At 31.5% G+C, this 24,155-nt stretch overlaps 3 protein-coding genes across 3 annotated transcripts in view; 2 read left to right on the top strand and 1 right to left on the bottom strand.

Moving 5' to 3' along the window:
* Positions 1-3,729, top strand: part of LOC112021085 (F-box protein PP2-B13) — a 7,081-nt gene extending 3,352 nt beyond the window's left edge. Inside the window, exon 4 of the mRNA XM_065782039.1 lies at positions 3,157-3,729. Coding sequence (XP_065638111.1) covers positions 3,157-3,440 — 284 coding nt within the window. The 3' untranslated portion in view covers positions 3,441-3,729. The remainder of the gene's footprint in view (positions 1-3,156) is intronic.
* A 10,630-nt stretch (positions 3,730-14,359) lies between these two features.
* On the top strand, positions 14,360-18,154 carry LOC112021082 (F-box protein PP2-B15). Its single transcript, XM_065782034.1, is given in 5 exon segments — positions 14,360-14,387; positions 15,719-15,946; positions 15,949-15,999; positions 16,979-17,093; positions 17,413-18,154. Coding segments are annotated over 5 exon segments (882 nt in total). The 3' UTR covers positions 17,873-18,154.
* Positions 18,155-23,017: 4,863 nt separating this feature from the next.
* LOC112021124 (uncharacterized) lies at positions 23,018-23,470 on the bottom strand. The gene has a single exon (XM_024053693.1). The coding sequence runs from the start codon at positions 23,468-23,470 to the stop codon at positions 23,018-23,020; it is 453 nt and encodes a 150-aa protein (XP_023909461.1).
* Between the last annotated feature and the right edge of the window lie 685 nt (positions 23,471-24,155).

Below are 24,155 nucleotides of genomic sequence, written 5' to 3'. Positions count from 1 at the left end.
ATCCCTTTCCTAGTTCACCCTTTAATGAACAGGTGGAAGATGAACAGGTTGAAGACGAGCTACCCAACCCCAATCCTGAGCTTGGGTCTCCTGCTCCTACTCCGCCTGAAGATCTTGCACAAGACATTCCACCTCGTCACTCAACTCAGGTAAGATCTATTCCTGCACATTTACTTGACTATCATTGTTACACTGCTCTTGCTACACTACACGAGCCTCACACCTATCGTGAGGCTTCCACTGACCCTTTATGGCAGATTGCAATGAAAGAGGAACTTGATGCATTATCTAAAAACCATACCTGGGATTTGGTGACACTTCCTCCTGGGAAATCTGTGGTTGGTTGTAAGTGGATCTACAAGGTTAAGACTCGCTCTGATGGGTCCATTGAGCGCTACAAAGCTCGTCTTGTTGCAAAAGGTTTTACACAAGAGTATGGGATTGATTATGAAGAGACCTTTGCTCCGGTTGCTTGTATCTCATTTGTCCATGCCCTCTTAGCTGTTGCTGCTGCCAGTAAATGGGACCTTTTTCAGATGGATGTCAAAAATGCATTTCTTAATGGGGATTTAAGTGAAGAAGTGTATATGCAACCTCCTCCTGGTCTCTCTGTTGACTCAAACAAGGTTTGCCACCTTCGACGTGCACTTTATGGCCTTAAACAAGCTCCACGAGCTTGGTTTGCCAAATTCAGCTTTACCATCTCTCACTTGGGTTACATGGCCAGTCACTATGATTCTGCCTTATTTCTTCGTCGCACTGACAAAGGCACTATTTTACTTCTCTTATATGTGGATGATATGATCATAACTGGTGATGACCTCAGTGGCATTCAAGAACTCAAGACTTTTCTCAGTCAGTAGTTTGAGATGAAAGATCTTGGATATCTCAGCTACTTCTTGGGTCTTGAAATCACTCATTCTACAGATGGACTTTATATTACTCAAGCCAAGTATGCCTTTGAACTCTTGTCTCGCGCTGGACTTACTGATAGCAAGACTGTGGACACTCCAGTTGAGCTTAATGCGCATCTGACTCCCTCAGGGGGGAAACCGTTGTCTAATCCCTTTTTTTACAGACGCTTGGTTGGCAGTTTGGTTTATCTCACTGTCACTCGTCCAAACATTTCCTATGCTGTTCACCAAGTGAGCCAGTATCTGTCTGCTCCACGATCAACTCACTATGCTGCTGTTCTGCGCATTCTTCGATCATATCATCCACATATAAGAAATATTTATAGAAACTTTTTATGGGAAAAAATAATTAATTATTTTGACAATTTTTTATATTTCCCATAAAAGTAGTATCAAAATTTTTCTAAATTGATTTATTAACAAATGTTTTTGGGACACCAGTTAACCAGACTCATAATTTATATTCTATATATCCCTTATGTTTATCTTTGGATTTCCCATCTATAAACTCATCTTCAAGATCATTGATAAAATACTATCACATCTCATATGCATGTTAATCATTAAGAAATGTTATGCCCATAATATTGTTATTGGCTGTTATTGGTAGCTACAAAATAATTTTAGGGTGTGTTTGTTTGAAGGTGAAATATGATGGATGAAAAACTTTGGAGAGAAAATAGGAAAAAAAAACTTTTTTGAAGTGTCTTTGGTTGGATAGGAAGGAAGAAAAATATATGGTAGAATCCAGGTGTTTTCTTCTTGGACCCACCAAAATATTTTTTCTCCAAAATAAAGAGAAAACTGAGTAAGGATTAATTTTTTTTCTTAATTGATAAAAATGCACATAACATGCCTTTATTTATTTTTCTTCTCCCTTGGCAGTTGGCATGGCAAAAACTAGTAGTAAGCAACGTTGCCTCTTCTTTTTTTTTCTTTTTTCTTTTTTGGGGCAACGTGCCTCTTCTCACCTTTTTTTTTTAGGGCTTGGGAGTGGCCGAGTGAGCGTTCCTTCTTCTTCTTCTTCTTTTTTTTTTTTTTTTTTTTTTTTAAGACTTGATTTTTATTTTGGATATGATTTTATTTTTTTAATAAATTTGGGTGGTTGCTCTTTTTTTTGTGGTTATTTGTCACTTTTTGTTTTAATTTAGCATCATTCTTTAATAAGAGTACATGAGTAAATTATTCAACTCATTTTCTTGTCCATGGTGCTCTCAAGCTGATCTCAGTCTCCTCTAAAGATCAACTTGCAGATATCTTCACCAAGTCACATCCTAAGGGACGCCTTCGTACTTTGGTTGACAACCTCAAGTTGGTCTCACATCCACCTTGAGTTTGAGGGGGGCTGTTAACATATATAGTGTTGTGGGCTTTAGGCCCGGTTAGGTTACTTGTATAGCACACATATTTACTTGTACTGCACACATATGCCTCCTATATAAAGGCATCTATGTACATTCTTTTATACAAGAAATACAATACAATCATTCAGTATGGATACCATGTTAAATATTAGCATTGATACACCATGTTGAATATGCTAGTATGGATGCGGAAGCGAAAGCATAAAGTATAAAACACAATAACACATGAAGGTTACGTGGTTCAGCCTAACGGCCTACATCCACGGAGGAAACCCTAAAGGGCTACATCAATAATATATTGTAGTGTAGTACAAATCCTGTGTTACAATGAATCATAACATGTGTATATATAGTAGACTAAACCCTAGACTAATAGACTTCTAGTACAAGTAGGAGACTTGGCTTGCACACAGAGTAGAATTAGGCTTGGGCCTATACTAATGGGCTAATATATCTCTAACACCCCCTCTCAAACTCAAGATGGAAGTTTGATAAAATCTTGAGATTTGATAAAATTGAGAAGGTCCCTTGAATGAAATTTGGCTCTGTGACAGTAAGGCAATGGTCTTGCAGTGTTGATGCGACTTCTGACGATGGCTTGACTATGCCGGAGAGTTTTGACGGCAGCAGTAGGAAACCAAAGAAGATGAACGCAGCGAAAAATACACCGAGAAAGACAAAGATTGCTCTTAAATATACCGTAAGAACAGAAAACCATGACCACAAGAAGGTGGCTCTGATACCATGTTAGAAATACTGAATGATTGTATTGTATTTCTTGTATAAAAGAATGTACATAGATGCCTTTATATAGGAGGCATATGTGTGCAGTACAAGTAAATATGTGTGCTATACAAGTAACCTAACCGGGCCTAAAGCCCACAACACTATATATGTTAACATACGTCATGAAGATAGAAAGAAGCAACAAATGGGGTGCATGTTTTATAGGAACCGCATAGAAGTGTTGAGTAAGAGAGTGATAGACGGCACTGAAGGAATCTCAAATGAAAGAAAGGATGGATGGATGGAAATTGAGCTGGGAAAATTTTTTAGTGGTGAAGCTAACGAAGAAGTGAAGATGAGTTTGATGGAGGTTAAGGGTTATCAATTAAAAGGAGGAATCATAATTGAAGGAATTGAAGTAAGGCCTTTACATTAATGAAGGAATGTTTGCGTTAAACTGAGGGACAAAAAGTCAAAAAGAGTACAACAAAGATGATACTAAACAAAAGAAAAAGATAGGTGTTTGTTTTTCTCAGTTTATGTGTGTATACTGGCTTTGATTGATTCTTTCATTTGTTTTACGTTTTAAAGTGCGAATGTATAAGGTGAAGGAAGATAGTTGAAAATAAAGGATTTCAATTGTAGAAAATACATAGTACAAGCCACATTGTATAAGGTCTCTTACTAATTAAATTTCTACGTACTCCCTTGTTGACTTTATATTTTCTCATGGTCCATTTCCCTTAAAAGGGATAAGGTATCCCACAGAATTTCTTCTTTATTTAAATGTTATAAATTTATTTGATTTAGTTAGTTACTTCAAAAGTTTCTATTTCTTTCAAACTTGAATCAAGCATGTGTAAATTTAGTTAAAGGAACCAATACTTCAAAATGAACTATTTATTTGTACTGTGATATTATGATATATGATTAATTCATTATACAATTTGACTATACTCTAGACCCCGCTAAAAGTGATTTATGTTGACGCATAAACTAATTTCTTTTGAGACATTTACAGGCTTGCACATAATTTTTTATTACCTAACATAAACGCAAAGTATTTATAGAAATATTTCTTAGGGTGTCCTCAAGATGCTTGCTATACATATAGAGGTTTTGAATGGAGTGCCTTATAGATATCATAAAGCCTTAGAAACCATTAGGGATCTGTTTGGATACCACTTATTATTACTAAAAATTGATTGTTGCTGAAAACACTGTAACAAAATAATTTTTAAATGTATGAATAGTATCATAGGACCAATTTTTAATATTTTTTAATGCATGAACAGTGCATGAACAGTACGTGAACAGTGCACACATTGTTCATGAACTGTACTTTTTGTCCCTCAAAAGTCAATAACTCCGGCGAAAAAAAACAAAAAAGAAAAAGAAAAAAAAAAACTGAAAACACAAAGTACAAAACGTGAACGCAAAATTAAGTGAAATGAAGTGCTATCCAAACTGATACTAGATCATTCTTTTGGGGTTAATTTTAAGCAGGGCCAACTCTATATAGTAGGCAAGTGAGGCAATTGTCTAAGGCATCCAACTGTAAAAAGGTCCCCAGGTATTAACCAATAATAATGACATATCTTTACTTGTAAATGTGTTCATTAAGCCTCTATTAGTCAATAGACCAAAAGATAATATAAAAAAATGAAAATGCTAAAGCAAGTACAATTTTTATCAATCATCTAATAAATGATTTGGCAATGAATGTGGTTGGAGCCCCTAGATTCTAGCAATTTTTTTTTTTTTGGGCAATTGGTGACATATATCACTCTTACAAAAAAAAAACATAGAAAAATAAATTCTCTACATTTAATGTATTACTGACGGTTGGTTTTCTTTATGTTAGAGTGTAGAACTCATAGTTTTCCACACATAGAAGCTAGAAAATCACTCATTATCTCTTTTTCTCTCAACAAAAATAACTGAAATCAGCATATTAAAAAAAAGAGCCTTAAACCCTTCTTTTTTTTTTTTTTTTTTTTGCATTTATTACTGGAAATTTTTCCACTCTCTCAATTTAAAGCATAAAAATAATTTTTAAGCTTCTTTGTAGCTGTGTTGACCTTCTTCTCCGTTCCTTTCAATTTTGGCTCCACTTCTGATTTGCCTTAAAAATATCCCTCTCTCATTTGGCTGTTCTTATAGGTCATGAAAACTAGCTTTTCTTTGTATTTATTTCACCCTTGGTAGTGGTAGGAGACAAAGAAAAAAAAAAATCAATGTTTTATTCGGATAAAATAGAGTTATTCAGTCACTCTTGTTTAGCTTAACTTTAACCTTTTACACAGTCCATATTTATTATTTTGACTGTCATTCATTATTTTTGGTATAACTCATTCTGTTATTCACAGTGTGGGGTGGTGTAGCATGGGTTTTATGAAGAAGAAAAAAAATAAAAAATAAAATATAGGTGGTCATGTCTACAAGTCTCTTTCTTTGCCTTTTTTTATTAGATAGAACTTCACCTCTTCTTAAAAAAAAGAAGAAGATAGGTCTTCAAATAAAAATTAATATAATAAATTAAAAATTAAAATTTGTGAAAAAAATTCAAATATATATATATATTATATCTAATTACTAGTTAATAAATATAATATATTGAAATAAACTAAGAGAATTTACTATGTTATTAATTTTAAAAGAAATGTTAAATGACTTGAATACAAATATAAATTTTATTAGTATTTTTGCATCTAAATAAGAAAGTATAATATATTTTATAAAAATTACTATTTAATTAATATTTAAATATATAAAATACCTCAATTTAATTCCCACCTTATGCCCAATAAAATACATGGAGCCATCCTTGATTCTAAGCCTAGTCACAGAGTTAGTATGACTATTTTCATAAAGACTATCATGTATATGAATTTCATTTGGAATATATATATTTGAAAAATTCAAATTATATGTAAATTTTTTCAAAAGAATTAAAATATAATTTCTAGGCTTATGAATTTTATTGCTATAAATAGTAATTTATTTTCACTTATATTTTTTATTTAGTTAGTTGGAATATATTTTAGTCATTTACTAAGCTGTCAAACTCAATTCATTGGCTCCTTTTTCCATTTCAAATTTTAAAGAGTAGCAAATTTGGGACTTTTGTTATGGTTGTATTAAATGTTAGACACATTTGTTTAGTAAGTTTTGGAAGATATATTTTAAATTGGAGAACTTTCATGCCAATTAATTGTAATTTCCTTTCGATTTTTATTAGCTTTTGATTTATAGGTGATTGGATAGAATATTTAGGCCATGTCAGCTTGATTGGAGTTGTTGATGAGAATGAGTTTGGTTTACCTCTAATACTATTTTAACTAGACATGTCCTTTTGTTTTAAGTATACAATGACAAGTGGTGGTGGGTTTTAATTTTCACTTTTTATTTAGTTAGTGGTTGATGTGACAGTCTCTTCTTAAAACTAAAGGAGATTCACTTTTAAAAAGTACTAAAAGTAAGTCAAACCCGATAAAAATAGTCGATAAAATTTTTCTTTATAACTGAATATCTTTTAGATAACAATCATTGACATTTAGATAGACCTTGAACACTTATTAATTATAAGGTTTTTTTCTTTAAGGGCGTGTGGCCGTTGTCACATACTTAACTCTTACTTTTCGATTTTGGGCTAGACAATCTAAGTGATCTATTTGTTAATTGTGATTATAAATTATTGATGTAGATCAAAATATAAAATTTAATTCTCATTGATATTAATTTTTTATATTTTATTTTGAAATTTTCAGAAAAATATAAGGACTTTTTTAGGAGTATTTTAGTTAAAATTAAGTCATTATATGATAGGGTATAAATTAAGATTTGTTTAACAATATCTTATTTTTTATTTTCCCACATTTAGATTATTTTATAATTAACACAAATTAGGATTTTTTAGAGTTCTCTCCTAAATGTCCTACGAGTTCAATAATTATATATATTAGTGAATGGAAATCTTGGGAAGGAAGACTTTTAATTAAAAAAAAATATTATAGAGGTTTTCCTTTTTATTTTCTTATGGATTCAAAAATTCTTTTTAATCCCCTCATGGATTTGAGGATTTATTCTTGACATGTGTTCTATTTCTAGGGTGAAATTAAGGTTTCTCCTTTTGTCAATAGTAAATAAGATCAACCTCATATATAGGCACACCAGTATCATTATAAATAGCATACATGATACGTCCATACTTGTGAGAATTGCCAGGGTTAATTTCTAATTAAAAAGGGAAGTCCAAGTTAGTTATCTTCAATTTTAAATCGAAAATTACAAAAAATTAGGAACAAATTAGTCTTTCTCTATATTTATATAAAATATTACTGACTCGAAAAGATTCATATGCCTCTCGAGAGTTTAGATCTGAGCTAAGCATAAGTAACTCCATGGCATGCTCAGTAAACTGATGATTTAGTTCCTTGAATTGAGAATCTATTCATGAATTAAAAATATCCACTTTTATAATAATGCTCATTTCTAAAGTCCTCTTGTTGATGACGAGCTTGACCAAATTTTGCAACATAACGAGCATTCATATCAGGGACATCTATACCACGTTCCATACGAAATGATATCACAGTAGCAAGTAAGTTATCCCATTTCTCATCTCTAAATTGTTGGATAAGTTTTTAGTCGATGAAAATAAATAAGTAGAATTTAAAATGTCTTGCGATTAGTTTTGCAAAGCTTGACAAAGTTTATCAATGATCCCTATAGTTTCATTAACAGAATGCAAGATGAAGACAAATTCAAATGAAATTAATACCTTTTTAGTGGACTCTACTTCTACTTTTTGTGAAGAATTTCCTTCAACCATGATTTTCAATAGAACTTCACATGTTGGACTAAATAACTTTATCAAGTTAGAAACTGATTTAATGCGAACCTCAACAAGTATCTCTAGGTCGCTACAAAGTGACCATCTGATTAAATCCTTTCCCAGTCTCAAGCTCTTCAATATCAATCAAATATGCAATGTTAGAAGCTCTAGCAATTTTTAATTGCTCAATACATTTGCATAAAGCACAAATATTATTGATAACCAAAATCAATTTACTGAAAAATCTATTAAGACAGACAACTGCTTTTGATGCTCCTACTAATGCCAATTGTAAGCGATGTGCAAAACAATGAATGTAGTAAGCATATGAAACAATCATTCAAAATCAAAGCTTGTAATTCATTCTACTCACTCCGCATGTTGCTTGCACCATCATATCCTTGCCCTCAAATGTTTTGAATATCTAAGCAATGATTGGAGAACAAATAATATATCTCTTTTTAAGGGTCAATGCCGCAGTGTCAATAACATGAACAATCCCATAAAATCATTCTCGCACAAAGCCATATTTATCAACATATCTTAAAACCACAGTTATTTGTTCTTTCATGGACTCATCACGAGCTTTATCAACTAATATGCAAAAATTTANATCTAAATAAGAAAGTATAATATATTTTATATAAAAATTACTATATAATTAATATTTAAATATATAAAATACCTCAATTTAATTCCCACCTTATGCCCAAATAAAATACATGGAGCCATCCTTGATTCTAAGCCTAGTCACAGAGTTAGTATGACTATTTTCATAAAGACTATCATGTATATGAATTTCATTTGGAATATATATATTTGAAAAATTCAAATTATATGTAAATTTTTTCAAAAGAATTAAAATATAATTTCTAGGCTTATGAATTTTATTGCTATAAATAGTAATTTATTTTCACTTATATTTTTTATTTAGTTAGTTGGAATATATTTTAGTCATTTACTAAGCTGTCAAACTCAATTCATTGGCTCCTTTTTCCATTTCAAATTTTAAAGAGTAGCAAATTTGGGACTTTTGTTATGGTTGTATTAAATGTTAGACACATTTGTTTAGTAAGTTTTGGAAGATATATTTTAAATTGGAGAACTTTCATGCCAATTAATTGTAATTTCCTTTCGATTTTTATTAGCTTTTGATTTATAGGTGATTGGATAGAATATTTAGGCCATGTCAGCTTGATTGGAGTTGTTGATGAGAATGAGTTTGGTTTACCTCTAATACTATTTTAACTAGACATGTCCTTTTGTTTTAAGTATACAATGACAAGTGGTGGTGGGTTTTAATTTTCACTTTTTATTTAGTTAGTGGTTGATGTGACAGTCTCTTCTTAAAACTAAAGGAGATTCACTTTTAAAAAGTACTGAAAGTAAGTCAAACTCGATAAAAATAGTCGATACAATTTTTCTTTATAACTGAATATCTTTTAGATAACAATCATTGACATTTAGATAGACCTTGAACACTTATTAATTATAAGGTTTTTTTTTTTTAAGGGCGTGTGGCCGTTGTCACATACTTAACTCTTACTTTTCGATTTTGGGCTAGACAATCTAAGTGATCTATTTGTTAATTGTGATTATAAATTATTGATGTAGATCAAAATATAAAATTTAATTCTCATTGATATTAATTTTTTATATATTTATTTTTGAAATTTTCAGAAAAATATAAGGACTTTTTTAGGAGTATTTTAGTTAAAATTAAGTCATTATATGATAGGGTATAAATTAAGATTTGTTTAACAATATCTTATTTTTTATTTTCCCGCATTTAGATTATTTTATAATTAACACAAATTAGGATTTTTTAGAGTTCTCTCCTAAATGTCCTATGAGTTCAATAATTATATATATTAGTGAATGGAAATCTTGGGAAGGAAGACTTTTAATTAAAAAAGAAAATATTGTAGAGGTTTTCCTTTTTATTTTTCTTATGGATTCAAAAATTCTTTTTAATCCCCTCATGGATTTGAGGATTTATTCTTGACATGTGTTCTATTTCTAGGGTGAAATTAAGGTTTTCTCCTTTTGTCAATAGTAAATAAGATCAACCTCATATATAGGCACACCAGTATCATTATAAATAGCATACATGATACGTCCATACTTGTGAGAATTGCCAGGGTTAATTTCTAATTAAAAAGGGAAGTCCAAGTTAGTTATCTTCAATTTTAAATCGAAAATTACAAAAAATTAGGAACAAATTAGTCTTTCTCTATATTTATATAAAATATTACTGACTCGAAAAGATTCATATGCCTCTCGAGAGTTTAGATCTGAGCTAAGCATAAGTAACTCCATGGCATGCTCAGTAAACTGATGATTTAGTTCCTTGAATTGAGAATCTATTCATGAATTAAAAATATCCACTTTTATAATAATGCTCATTTCTAAAGTCCTCTTGTTGATGACGAGCTTGACCAAATTTTGCAACATAACGAGCATTCATATCAGGGACATCTATACCACGTTCCATACGAAATGATATCACAGTAGCAAGTAAGTTATCCCATTTCTCATCTCTAAATTGTTGGATAAGTTTTTAGTCGATGAAAATAAATAAGTAGAATTTAAAATGTCTTGCGATTAGTTTTGCAAAGCTTGACAAAGTTTATCAATGATCCCTATAGTTTCATTAACAGAATGCAAGATGAAGACAAATTCAAATGAAATTAATACCTTTTTAGTGGACTCTACTTCTACTTTTTGTGAAGAATTTCCTTCAACCATGATTTTCAATAGAACTTCACATGTTGGACTAAATAACTTTATCAAGTTAGAAACTGATTTAATGCGAACCTCAACAAGTATCTCTAGGTCGCTACAAAGTGACCATCTGATTAAATCCTTTCCCAGTCTCAAGCTCTTCAATATCAATCAAATATGCAATGTTAGAAGCTCTAGCAATTTTTAATTGCTCAATACATTTGCATAAAGCACAAATATTATTGATAACCAAAATCAATTTACTGAAAAATCTATTAAGACAGACAACTGCTTTTGATGCTCCTACTAATGCCAATTGTAAGCGATGTGCAAAACAATGAATGTAGTAAGCATATGAACAATCATTCAAAATCAAAGCTTGTAATTCATTCTACTCACTCCGCATGTTGCTTGCACCATCATATCCTTGCCCTCAAATGTTTTGAATATCTAAGCAATGATTGGAGAACAAATAATATATCTCCTTTTTAAGGGTCAATGCCGCAGTGTCAATAACATGAACAATCCCATAAAATCATTCTCGCACAAAGCCATATTTATCAACATATCTTAAACCACAGTTATTTGTTCTTTCATGGACTCATCACGAGCTTTATCAACTAATATGCAAAAATTTACATCACCAATTTCTTTCCTAATTGCCTTCTTCATTTTGGTTGAAATAACATGTTTTATTTCTTTTGAATCCGAGGTGATGTGTAGGTGGCCTTTTTTGGAGCTTTTGTCATTATTTCAACAACATTATTATTATAGCCCACCATCAAATCCAATGTCACAAGAAAGTTTCCCCGATTGGTTGAACGACAAAAGAAATAGCTTGCAAGGCAAGATGTCGAACGACATCAATTAATTATTTGCAATTTGTTTTGAAGTGAAATTGCCCACTACCTTGTCTATATATTGAGACTGGTTCATTAAATCTTAACATGCTTTATGGGCAAATCTATGAGTGAAGTTAAGATCTTTCCCCATATGAAGACTAAAAGAACAACTTTTGCCATTTCTAACTTTCTTCCAACTCTTAAATCCGTTAATTGTGAATGCATTTTGTCCATCATGCCCAGTTGGCTTATGAAAGAGAAAGCATGGTAGACAAAAAGCAGCATCGCATTTAGGAGAATATTCAAGCCATAACTTAAAGCGATCATCTTCATACCAAGAACCTTGAAAGCTTCGACCATTTTCAGATTTTTTAATTTTTTTAAAAAGAGGTTGGTATGGACCCAACTTAATGTGATGTCGTCGAAACTCATCTCGTTGATCGACATGATAAGTATATATTTGCCTACGCGATCCGAGATTGATCACGTTGTAATTGCAGCGAATTCATATCAACCTTTTTAAAATTTTGTTTGAGAATTTTCCTCAATAGGGACGCCAAGATTTTCCTTAATTGGAACGTCGAGATTTTCCTCAATTGGTTCATCAGGATTTTCCTCAATTGTGACATTGAGATTTTCCTCAATTGGGACATTAGGATTTTGCTCAATATTAGTCGTTGGCAATTTTGCACCACTACTATTAGCTTCTAAATCATTTGAAACTTTTCTTTTGAAAAAAAATCAATTATGGTAGTTGACTTTTTCATAATCTACAAATAAAATATAATTTGAAATTATCATGTCATTATATGGTTAATAATCTACAATCATTACACACAATAGACAAGCATTATGCACACAAGCAATCAACAACTAACCGATAAATTTTAAAGTTGCAAGTGATCTCTTTAATTATTTACCCAAAAGAAAATATCTCTTTAATTTTTTATAAGACACTAGTAGACAAAAACACTAACATACAAAACTACAAATCTATGATAAAATGCACAGAATTGTCAGAACATCACATGGCATGGATATTGCACCTGATGCAATAGTAATACATGATTGAGATTGAAAGTTTAAAAAAGAAACTTTTAATCTCAACCATTGAATAAAAAAAAAAGTTAAAAAGTTAAAGTAAAAAAATGAAAGTGGTAAAAATTAATGTGAGTGGGTGTAATGTAATTGCACCCAGTGCAATACCTAGGTATTGCACCGGATCCAAATCCTTATTATACAGTTCACATTTGTTAGTCACTAGAGACGACAAGACACCACCTGATCACCATTATTTATTAAAAAAATATAACTTTTAGGCCCTATTAAAGATTGAAAGAGAAAGATGGAGTCAGAGTGTACCTCTATCTTTGAGTCTTTCTCTTTAGTCTCTTCTTCTATTTTCGGATGTGGTGGAGTCTCTCATCTTTGCCTCTCTTTCAATTTTCTTCACAACACTGTCAACACATATGATTAAATCTAAGTTAATCAACCAAGCATTAGAGATTTAGATATGAGAGAGGGATAAAATATTACCAAGTTTGGGTGGTGTTGACTAGTGCGGTGGACTGGTGGTGCATTGGTGACTGGTCTACCTTTGCTTCTGCTACACTGCTGTTCTGCTGCAGTGCCACTACCCAACTCCTTAGGTCTAAGGTCTTCTGCCATAAATAAGGTTTTTTTTTTTTTTTTTGGTTTTTAGTGGCATAGAAATCCCCTTCTTTTTCCTTTTTATTATATGTGTGTCTTGCCGTAAGTTGGGTGTTCTCCTACTCCTAGGCTAGTTAGATCTCTAGATAGAATTGACTTTGATATTTTTTTGGTTTTTTGCTTGTGTTTGTTTTGGGGTGCAGTTTGGGCAAAATTTTTGTCTAATATATTTTTTTTATAGCTTTTAAAAATATCAATAATATTGTTGAGGGGGGAAAAGTGCAATTTTATTGAAACAAATCGCTAAAAATAATATATTATTTATATACTAATTTTTTTTTAAAAAAATCTCCCCCCCTAGTCCAACAATGGCTTCGTCCCTACTGGCAACCCGCTTGTGGGAGAGAGATGTTTTATAAAAATATTTCATAAGATAATTTTCCTTTAGTTAAAAGTAGGAGAATTTAATATGATCCAAGATTAATTTTGTGTTAACTTAATTCACCTGTAATTAACCCAAAATGATTCAGTTCATTAGTTATCTTTAAGACGGGTTGATGTTTATATGAGCCTGTTTAACCCATATTAATAACTATTAATTTTCTTTTCCTAAACTTTCCTGTCCAAAAATTTAAATATTATTTTCTTCATATATAAATTTGAATTTTAAACATAAAATTTAGTAATTAAAACAATTTTGATGATTATATTGATAAATTCTAACTCTAAAGTCCATAATCCTTTTATCTAAAACAAAGGGGGAAAAAGGAACTCTTTGGATTTTAGTATCTTTTCTAGAGTGTGTATTTTTAAATTTGGATGGAATTTCATTGCGTTAGAAAAATAATTTTAAGTTGCATGCTATTAGTATTTTAATTTTTTTAGAAAATATTAGTATTTTAATTGATGTTATTATGAACTATTGTTTGTATAAAATTTATTTCTTTATAATTATTATAATTTAAGTGCTTACAAAATTTTAAAATATGCTAATCATTTTGAGTTATATTCTTTAAATATATTAAAATGTGTAGTATCTATGTCAAGTGTCAATCCAATATAACTCATTTATTAAACAAATTGAAATGAGTTCTTTATATATCCACCAAACATGAATAATGTTAAGCATGTTACATGAATTTGTGTCATGTTAACTTCTTTTTTTTTTGTTTGATAAGACATGTTGACTTGTTTAACAAACATGTCACGTTAAAATTAAAGGATTTTGACACAATTATTAACAAGCCAGGATTGAAAGGATAGAAATGGTATCTAAACATATCAAATCCAAACCCGTAGTCCATGGAGCATAATGGGTTCAATATATGGGGTATCTTCTTATCAATTTAGGCCCAACAATGGTCCCTGTCCACCTGGTTGGCTCAAAATTAATTTTAATACCATTGTGAGGCCCAATAAGGTTTACTTTCCTGCCATGTTAAAATAATTTGGAAGAGATGACACATGCTTAGATTGTGTTGACTATTATTAGTATCCTTGGAAGTGATTTCTTCAATTGTCATCGACCCACCTCGAACTTTGCACTTGCTTCACACTAGTGACTAGTCTATATCCTCCAATATAGGTGACATCAATATTGCTTCAAAATCCATTCTCTTTTGTTCTTCCTTTTCACATCTAATACTTAGAATTTATGTATAGTTTAGCCCACACGTTAATTGTTTGGACTCACTTTTATAATTGTCTAGAGGCTTGAGGCTCTTTCTACCGATATTTCTTAGGGAAGAAAAGAAGATTGGATGATGTAACAAGGAGACGCGATCACAATTTATTTTCACAATTTTGATTACAACTTATTTATGTGATAAGTTGTGAGTAGTAAAATAAAAATGATAAATCTATATAAGTTCATAGCTCTACCACTTACAATTTATTATATAGATAAAAATTGTGGCAAAAGTTTTGCTTTTACCATTAGTTTGTAATCTGAACCATATTCCATCAAAAAGTAAAAGTTGTACTTGTTTATTTCGTAGTTGACCATACGTATTAAACACGCCAGACTTTCCTTGGTCAAAGTCTAAGCCATTCCAATTTCCACATGCTTAATTGATTTTTTTTTTTTTTTTTTTGACAATCATGCTTAATTGATTTCACTATTATTAATTATAGTAATGGATATACGTTAAGACATTGGCTTCATGTGGAAAGAAAAAGTAACATAGTCCAATAACGAATATTGCGATGTGGTCTACGACAATTCTTTTTTTTTTTTTTTTTTTTAACTTTTGACCTCATTTATTTTAATCAACTCAACAGTTAATCTTTCCCTTATAAACGTAAAAAAAGTGGCTAAAAGTGTGAAAAAAAAATGCAAAACGCAACGCAGACGCCAGCCAACAAGCACTAAATTATGTTTGACATTTAGAACGTGAAAATTATAATTCTAGAAGAGTAGAAGACACGTCTGAAACTTTTTCTTTTTTCTTTTTTTCAATGAATGTGTACAACACGTTTGAAACTTGGACCAAAAAGAATATCAACTTGAAGCTTTTGTGAAAAATATATAATAAATACATCATCCAAAAACACAAATAAGCTAACAAATTTAAGAGCAAGAAACCTGAGACAAGGACATTGCTTTTGATTCTCAACTTTGGCTGGTTTTGCATATATACATCTTTGCAAGTAGTTTTTAAGATTGTTATCTCAAACTCAATGGAGGATTAATTGACATGTTGCCAGGAGATTGTGTATCCAAAATTCTGTCTTTCACCTCTCCAATAGACGCATACGAATCTTCATTGGTGTCATCCATGTTTCATTCTTCGGCGGAGTCCGATGTTGTTTGGGAGATGTTCTTGCCAACTGATTATAAGGATGTTCTGTCAAGATTGATCACTCCTTTGACATTTACTACGAAGAAGGAGTTTTTGTTTGTCTTTGCAATCCTGTTCTCATAGATGATGGTAGAAAGGTAGGTTTAAAATGATATCCAAACTCACCCTTAAACATTTCTCATGCATTAAATATTGACATGTTAGGTTTTTATTTTTTATTTTTATTTTTTTTTAGTTTTTTTTTTTGTTTTTGTTTTTGTTTTTTTTTTTGAGAATGAGGTAAATAAGTTACTTGATAGAATTAGTTCTCATGAATATATTCTATTATTAAATTCTATCGATAAAAAATGATATCTTGCTCTTATGGTAAAAAAGTCATAATTATTACGAATTATTTGATTTAAAAAAAATTAATATATATATATATATAGCAAACTTATAATCTATTTTATAATCGAATTATTCCAAAAATATGTTTGAAATAGCTTATTGGTTAATTAGCTTATTTGTTGAATCTAATTTTAAGTCAACCTTTATATTATATATATATATAGAGGTTGACATAAAAATTGATTCTTTTTTTTTTTTGGTAAAGAAAAATAGATTCAACATCACATGGCATACTTAATTAATTTTTTTTTTGTTTTATATTCCCAATAACGCAGAGCTTANAGCGCGAGTTGATGTGAATCCAGAAACAAAAAAAAAAAAAAAAAAAAAAAAAAAAAAAACTCAACGGCTAATCTAATATTGCATTTTTTTTTTTGAGAAAAAAAAAAAATCTAATGTTGCTGATTAGTGATTAGTGACTATCGCGGCAACCAATTAGGTTCATGTTATTTGGTCTAAAAGTGGCAATTAATTATGGTATAGCTAAGTTATTTTTTTTTTTTTAAAGTAAAGTCCAATACGATATCATCATGTGGTCTACGACAATCTTTTTTTTTTCCTGTCAATTTTACTACATATAATGAGTTACGGAATCAACAGTTAATGCTTCCTTAAAACCTAAAAAAAAAAAAAAGAACCATACGCTTAATCTAATTCATTTACGTTTTTTTGACAAAAAAAAAAATCTACCTCCTAGGAAGGACCCTTATTCAACCTTTATTAAGAGAAGCTAAGTTAGAGAAATCATCTGGCAAAATATCATATATGCTGTCAGCAAGAGAACTTTCCATTACATGGGGCAATGATCCAATGCAATGGAGCTGGAAATCAATACCTCAATCAAGGTTACTTTTCCCATGTTCTTTAAAATTGCCTACCATTTGATAGTATAAGAGTATGATATATATTGTTCTATAGCTATGGTAACAATTTTTTTTCACTACTTATTAAAGTGACAAATTTCAATTGAAACATCTTGTAGTTTACATGTGCCCATGACTAACACTACTTATATTATGCCCGATTTATATATAATAGAGTACATTGATGGTATGAATTTTTTTGTGTCATTAGACTTATTAATTGTTTTATATAGTCAGACAAGAAAGAGAGAGGAAAATGAACTAACCAAAGCTTTCAACTTTTCCAAATTTTCTTCCATAGGTTCTCAGAAGTTGCTGAGCTTAGAACAACATGTTGGTTAGAAATTCGGGGCAAAATCAATACTCAAATTTTATCACCAAACACAAGATATGGTGCTTATCTTATAATGAAAATTTCTAATCGTGCATATGGGCTTAATTCAATACCGTCTGAAGTGTCAATCGAGGTGGGCAACAAAGTATGTAATGGCATGGCTTATCTACGTCGTGAAGATGGAATGCAGCAACAAATGGAGTGCATGTTTTATAGGAACCGCATTGAAGTGTTGAGAAAGAGAGTGATAGAGGGCACTCAACGAACCTCAAATGAAAGAGAGAATGGGTGGATGGAAATTGAGCTGGGAGAATTTTTTAGTGGTGAAGCTAACGAAGAGGTGAAGATGAGTTTGATGGCGGTTAAGGGTTATCAATTAAAAGGAGGACTTGTCATTGAAGGAATCGAAGTAAGGCCTAAACATTAACGAAGGAATGTATGCGTTAAACTGAGAGACAAAAAGAGTACAAGAAAGATGATACGAAACAAAAGAAAAAAAAAAATAACGGTTTTTGCTTTTCCCATTTTATGTGTGTATACTGGATTTGATTGATTCTTTCGTTTGTTTTATATTTTAAAGTGAAAATTTATATAAGGTGAAGGAAGATAGTAGGAAATAAAGGATTTTAATTGTAGAAATTACATAGTACAAGCCACATTGTATAAGGTCTCTTACTAATTAATTTTCCGATCCCCCTTGTTGACGTTGTATTAGCTTCTGGTCCATTTCCCTTAAAAGGAATATAGTATCTCATAGAATCTCTTCCTTATTTAAATGTTATAGAATTATTTGATTTAATTGGTTACTTCAAAAGTGTATTTCTTTCAAACTTGAATCAAGCATGTGTAAATTTAGCGAAATGAACCAATAACAACTTGTCATATATTTACTTTTTTTTTCAATTTTAAACCTTTAGCCATTTTATAAGGAAAGTTATATAAATACATGATAAGTTATGATTGATGTAACATAAAGTAAAACATAAAAAATGATATAAAAGATTTGTATTCTAAGCAAGCACTCTATTTTAAATAAGTGTGCAAATATTATTGACGAGGAACAACGTACAACAAGCCACCAAGAGGGTTGATCCTACTAGAAGACTGGAATTAACATATATAAACCAACTGACACCGAAGGATAATAAATACCAAACATTGATCCACACACACCAAATACTAAACCAGCGCATAATCTTAAGAGTTACATTTACGTACGTAGTAGGCTTATTATGTAATATTTCTTAGGAAGGCCGTACAAATATACGGTCCAAAAGATTTGACGAGGCTTACTAAACTTCCACTCCCATTGTTGACCATATATTAGTTTATGGGATCATTTGTCAAGGAAGGAAGATAGATCCCCCAACTGTTCTTACAATTCTTTGGCAAAGTAGGACGACCAAGAGAACAATTAAGCAGGACCCATTCTAGATTCCAATCATCAGAAGCGTATCTGGAATAAGTTAGCTATCTTCAATCATAAATAGAAATTACAAGAAGTTAGGAACAAAGTCTCTCCATAAATTAAAAAAAGAAAAAGATGCATACGACTTTTACTTTTTTGTGCAAGCATTGGAAACGGGTCAAGTTGCTGCACCATATCAACAGCGAGTGCCAAGTAGTCATTTTGACTTCGGAAGAAGCAAGAGCCATACTTGTTATATTCAGTTTCCCAAAACCCTTGATTATTATTTACACTCGTCGTTAGGTTGAGCCAGTATAAATTCAAAGCTCGCACGAGGCACGAGCCATGGGTCTTGTAGTAGCTGGAAAAAAATGCGCAATATTAAAAAGATATTAATAAAAGTTTAAATCCTAACCTAATGTAAAACCCCACTTTTGCGCTCACTAATACCAACTTGCTCAGGCGAACTCTAGTACGAGCAATAAAATTATGACGTCTTAGGTTTGAGCAGTCATACATGCATTTACTCCCTTGGGACTATTGAGTTGGGAGAATTTAATAACCTCTTGAATTACCTGACGTGCAATTGCGGGAAATTCCTTGTTGAGGGCCTATGCGACAAAGTCCTAGTACCAATAAAAAAAAAAAAACTTGCCAAATCATAATATTACGAAGTGTTGAATAGAGGTTACCACGCACACAATTAAAATTATTAAATCGCATGAATCCAAAAAAAAAAATCAGTAAAACCCAAACCCACGTCGTTCTCCTAAAGAACAGCAGAGCAGGGAAGCCGCCAGAACCCACACCAGTCTTTTAGCGATAGGCCATGCAACTTTTCAATTTTCAGTTCTCATGAGTTTCACACTTTCACTTGGACTAGGGAGTGTCATGTGAGTGTAGAAAAATAGCACGGCCTTCTTCAGTAGGGGCTATAAAAAAGAAAAAAGAAAAAAGAAAAAAGCGTAGTCTTCTGCCTTCAATCTCACAGACATGCATGTAACATTGAGTTGTCATTATCAGGTGGCGGCAGGGACGAAACCAGAATTCGAAGTTGGGGGGCAAAGTATAAACCTAAAAAAGTTTATAAAAATCAAAACTAACATCTACTCAAACTTTGTTGAATTTCATCACGTTCATTAACATTATAATCTCGTATTTTCACAATTTGGATTGAATACCAATTTAATTGGTGGTAATTTTTTGGAATTTTGTTTGGAAATTTTCACGAATTGGGACATTGACACTAGAGGCAATGCTACATTATTAGCTGCAAATTATTTGTAATTTTTTCTCTTAAAAAAAAATCAAATATTATAGATAATTTTCCCATCATCAACAATTCAAGTAAAAGTTTTGTTATTTCCATATTTTATAGCTCTATCATTTCAAAATTTAGTCCAAAAAATAAATCAAACAAACATACCTCACAAGCTACAACAACATTAATATTAATAAAATATTTTCTAAAAATAGTTAATAATTCATAAAAATAAACCCACAAACAAGCATTACTATCCACTACACACATTTGATCATAGTTCCCACAGGCTTCATATTTTTGGATCAATATGCAATGGGCAAAAAGGATGTTGTTGTTTTCTTTTTAGTTTTCATGAGTTAAAATGTAAATATTTTGAAGGAAGGGGGCCAAAAATATATTTTTTAGGGGAAATTTTTGTATATAGTGCTAATATATATATATATATATTTCAAATTTTTTTTGGGGGGCGGGGGGGAGGGGGGGCAATGACCCCCTTTGCCCTAACGTGGGTCCGTCTTTGGGGCGGCGGCGGCTAGGTTATATACTGAACACCAAAACACCATGATATTATGACATTGTTTGTATCATAGAGTTGAATCACAACTCACAAGCATGCAGAACCAAACCAAATCTAACCAAATTGATGTCTGTTTGCTAAGGTGGTCTAAGTCTCTGGTTTGGGTTGGGTTGCGATTTGGAAAGTTGAAAGTGCTAGTTCTGTCTTCTAATTCAACTATCCAACATAAACCAAAGGTTTGTAGTTACAAAGGGAATATCCCAAAAAGAATTTTGGTTACTATCTAATTATATATTCTTTATTGGATAACAAGCCTCCAAACAGTCTTCTAACTTGTACACGTACTCTGTAATTAAGATTATAAAGCTTCCTAGCAACAATATATATATATATATATATATATTCTACTTGCTACTATTGAGATTCTGCCTGAAGATTTTACCTAGAGGCTCATCATAACAGGAAAATTCTTACCTAGTCCTAGACTAAAATGTCATCACCGAGTTGACCTTGTAGTCCCAACCAATAAGAACAACACAAGTCAGATAAAAATGCTGACATCATTTAAATTATCCAGCTCAGCAACCATAGCTAAATGACGTTAGTGTGCTGGTCTTCCATTAACATTAGGCGTTAGCCAGCTGTTTTCAAAAAATTTCGGGACTTGCCTCAATTTCAAATTTCAAATATCAATCCACCACTTGTTTCTCATATTTCATTTCTCCTCTGAAACATGAAAATGAAAATCACTTTCTTGTAGCTCTCTCCTAGTTCGATACAGCCATAGTCCCATTGAAAGCCTTTGCTCCCCCCGCCTTGCCATTATGGATATGGAAGGGGATGAGCTCAAAAGTCAAAAGATGTCCCTAGAGAACTACCTCGATTTCGTTCTCTCTAACAAGCAAACCGATCTCACTGTCAAGGTTTGTGTGTATGTTTTTCCAGTCTTTCACCTTGTTTTTAAATTACTGAACACGTATATTAGTATTAGCCTCTGTTTGATTGCCTAGAAATTGGAGGTGGAATCAATTATAAATGTCTTAATTAACCACTGTTTGGCTGTCGAGAGAATGTAACAAAGAAAAGTAGATGTTATTTATTTGTTTTTTCTAATAATTTTTGTTTTGCTGTTTCCATTGTTATACGATGTTTTTCTCCTTTCATAAGCTCAGTAAGTGTGTTAAACACTTACTCAATTAGGTGTTGTTTTACATTTTTGTCTTTACTACTTCGAATCATCAATGAATTTCTTAGCTTTTGATTGGTTCCAGAGAAAATGAAAGAAAGAAAAGGCAAGATGAACTAAAATCAAATTTATTTTTTTCCATTTGGATATAGTCTTATGAAGGATTTAGTTGCTCCTTATGGAAACTGACTAAGCTATTTGATAGAAATTAAAATTGGAATTTTGAAGTTGATCTTTGTCCATAAAGGAGTCACTTAGCATTAACCACTGTTTGAAGTTGATCTTTGTCCATATAACAAACTTGTACAGTTTAGATCTACTATCTCTAACAAATTTTTTAAAGGAAGAATATGTGAAATCTAGTTTCTATGAGGTAATTGTTACAACGACTGAATTCTATGCTCTTAGAGCATTCTCATAAGCTCTCTCATAAAAAATGCCATTTTGACACACCAAAAACCTACTTTATCATTTTAGCACATCATTTTACAATATGCCATTTATCAGATGTTCTATTTTTTTACCACTTTATTTAAATATTATTTTTTAACTCTTTTTAATTCTTTTTTTAATTCTTTCTTTATTATTTGTTCCTAACAGTCATATTCTTGTTCTAAACAGTAACATTTTCAAATAATCCTCTTATTCAACTGTCATATTTTTTTAAATCCATATTTTCCATTTAGCATTTAAAAAAAATAATCAATAAAAATAAAAATAAAAACTTAGAACCTGTCACCTTCCAAAAAGGAAAAAAAAAACGTTGAACTTGTCTCAAGACTCATAACAAAAGCCAAAAACATATTTATATAAATGCAATCTAGCCCATAGAAAACTATCAACCTGTCAATGCAATCTAGCCAACCTGTCAAGTTGAAGTTGTTTCAGTTGAACTAAACTAAAAATGTAGCCCATAGAAAACTTACACACATAACTCATATCCAATAACATCAACTCACACAAAAAACCCATTGAATTAAATAGAGTTGAGCTTGCTACTTCCTTGATCACAAATGATACTTAAATTTAACACAACAAAACAATTGGCTAGTACTTAAACTTAACACAACGAAACAACATAGCCAATGATTTTTAATGGTAGCTTCATAAACAAAATGAAATAAATAAACCAAATCAAAAGTTTTAATGGCAACTCCATAAAAAGAAGAGGAGAGAAATAAACAAAACCAAAAGTTTTCACAACTCTCCTTGTAATTGCCATAAATGTTCAACGAGATTCCTTTGGAGTTGAGAATGAACTTCTTTATCCCTAATGCGTTGATGAACTTGAATGAACTCTGTAAATTCACTTGTCTGCTCACATGACATTGGTGTACATGAAATCTCATCAATTTGTTCATAATCGAAGTCTATTGCTTTAGCTTCATCTCGCTCATCTTCAATAATCATGTTATGAAGAATTACACATGCTTTCATAATGTCTTGTAATGTTTCATGATAGAAAAACCGTGTAGGTCCATGTACAATTGCAAATCGTGCTTGAAGCACTCCAAATGCACGCTCTACATCCTTCCTATATGCCTCATGAGCTTTTGCAAATAATTTTCTTTTATCTCCTAGTAGAGATGGGATTGTCTTCACAAATGTTGACCATTTTGGATATATGTCATCAGCAAGATAGTATCTCATTGTATAATCATGATCATTGATTGAGTAATTAACTGCTGGAGCACGTCCTTATGCAAGCTCAGAAAATACATGAGATTGCTCCAACATGTTAATATCATTACTTGATCCAGGTAATCCAAAAAATGAGTACCATATCCAAAGATCATATGAAGCTACTGATTCCAAAATAATAGTTGGCTGACAAATATGACCACAATACATCCCTTTCCATGCAGTTGGACAATTTTTCCATTTCTAATACATGCAATCAATACTTCCTAACATGCCTGGAAATCCACGGTTTTGGCCATGGGCTAACAATCTAGCAATATTTTCATTGTTTGGTGACCTCAAGTATTGCTATGAGAAAATAGCAACCACTGCTGCAACAATTTTTTTTCAAACTCATCATTGTAGTGCTTTAAGCTATTCTCACATATTCATCCAAAAAATCAGTTGTTACTTCATAAGCAAGCATCCTAAGTGCAGCGGTCATCTTTTGAAGGGGAGATAGACCAAGCTTTTTGGCATTATTTCTTTTTTGGATAAAGTAAGGTTCATGAGCTTCTACCTTAGATAGGATTTGGAGAAAAAGAGAACATCTCATTCGAAATCTCCTTCGAAATACTTTGGGAGGACATACAGGTTATTCGACAAAGTAGTCATCATAAAGCCTTTCATGGCCTGCCAAATGATTACGGTCGAT

This window comes from Quercus suber, unplaced genomic scaffold, assembly GCF_002906115.3.
Source record: "Quercus suber isolate HL8 unplaced genomic scaffold, Cork oak 2.0 scaffold_287, whole genome shotgun sequence".
Lineage (NCBI taxonomy): Eukaryota > Viridiplantae > Streptophyta > Magnoliopsida > Fagales > Fagaceae > Quercus > Quercus suber.
Note: the sequence above shows the minus strand (reverse complement) of the source record. Positions and strands in the feature narration are given on the sequence as shown.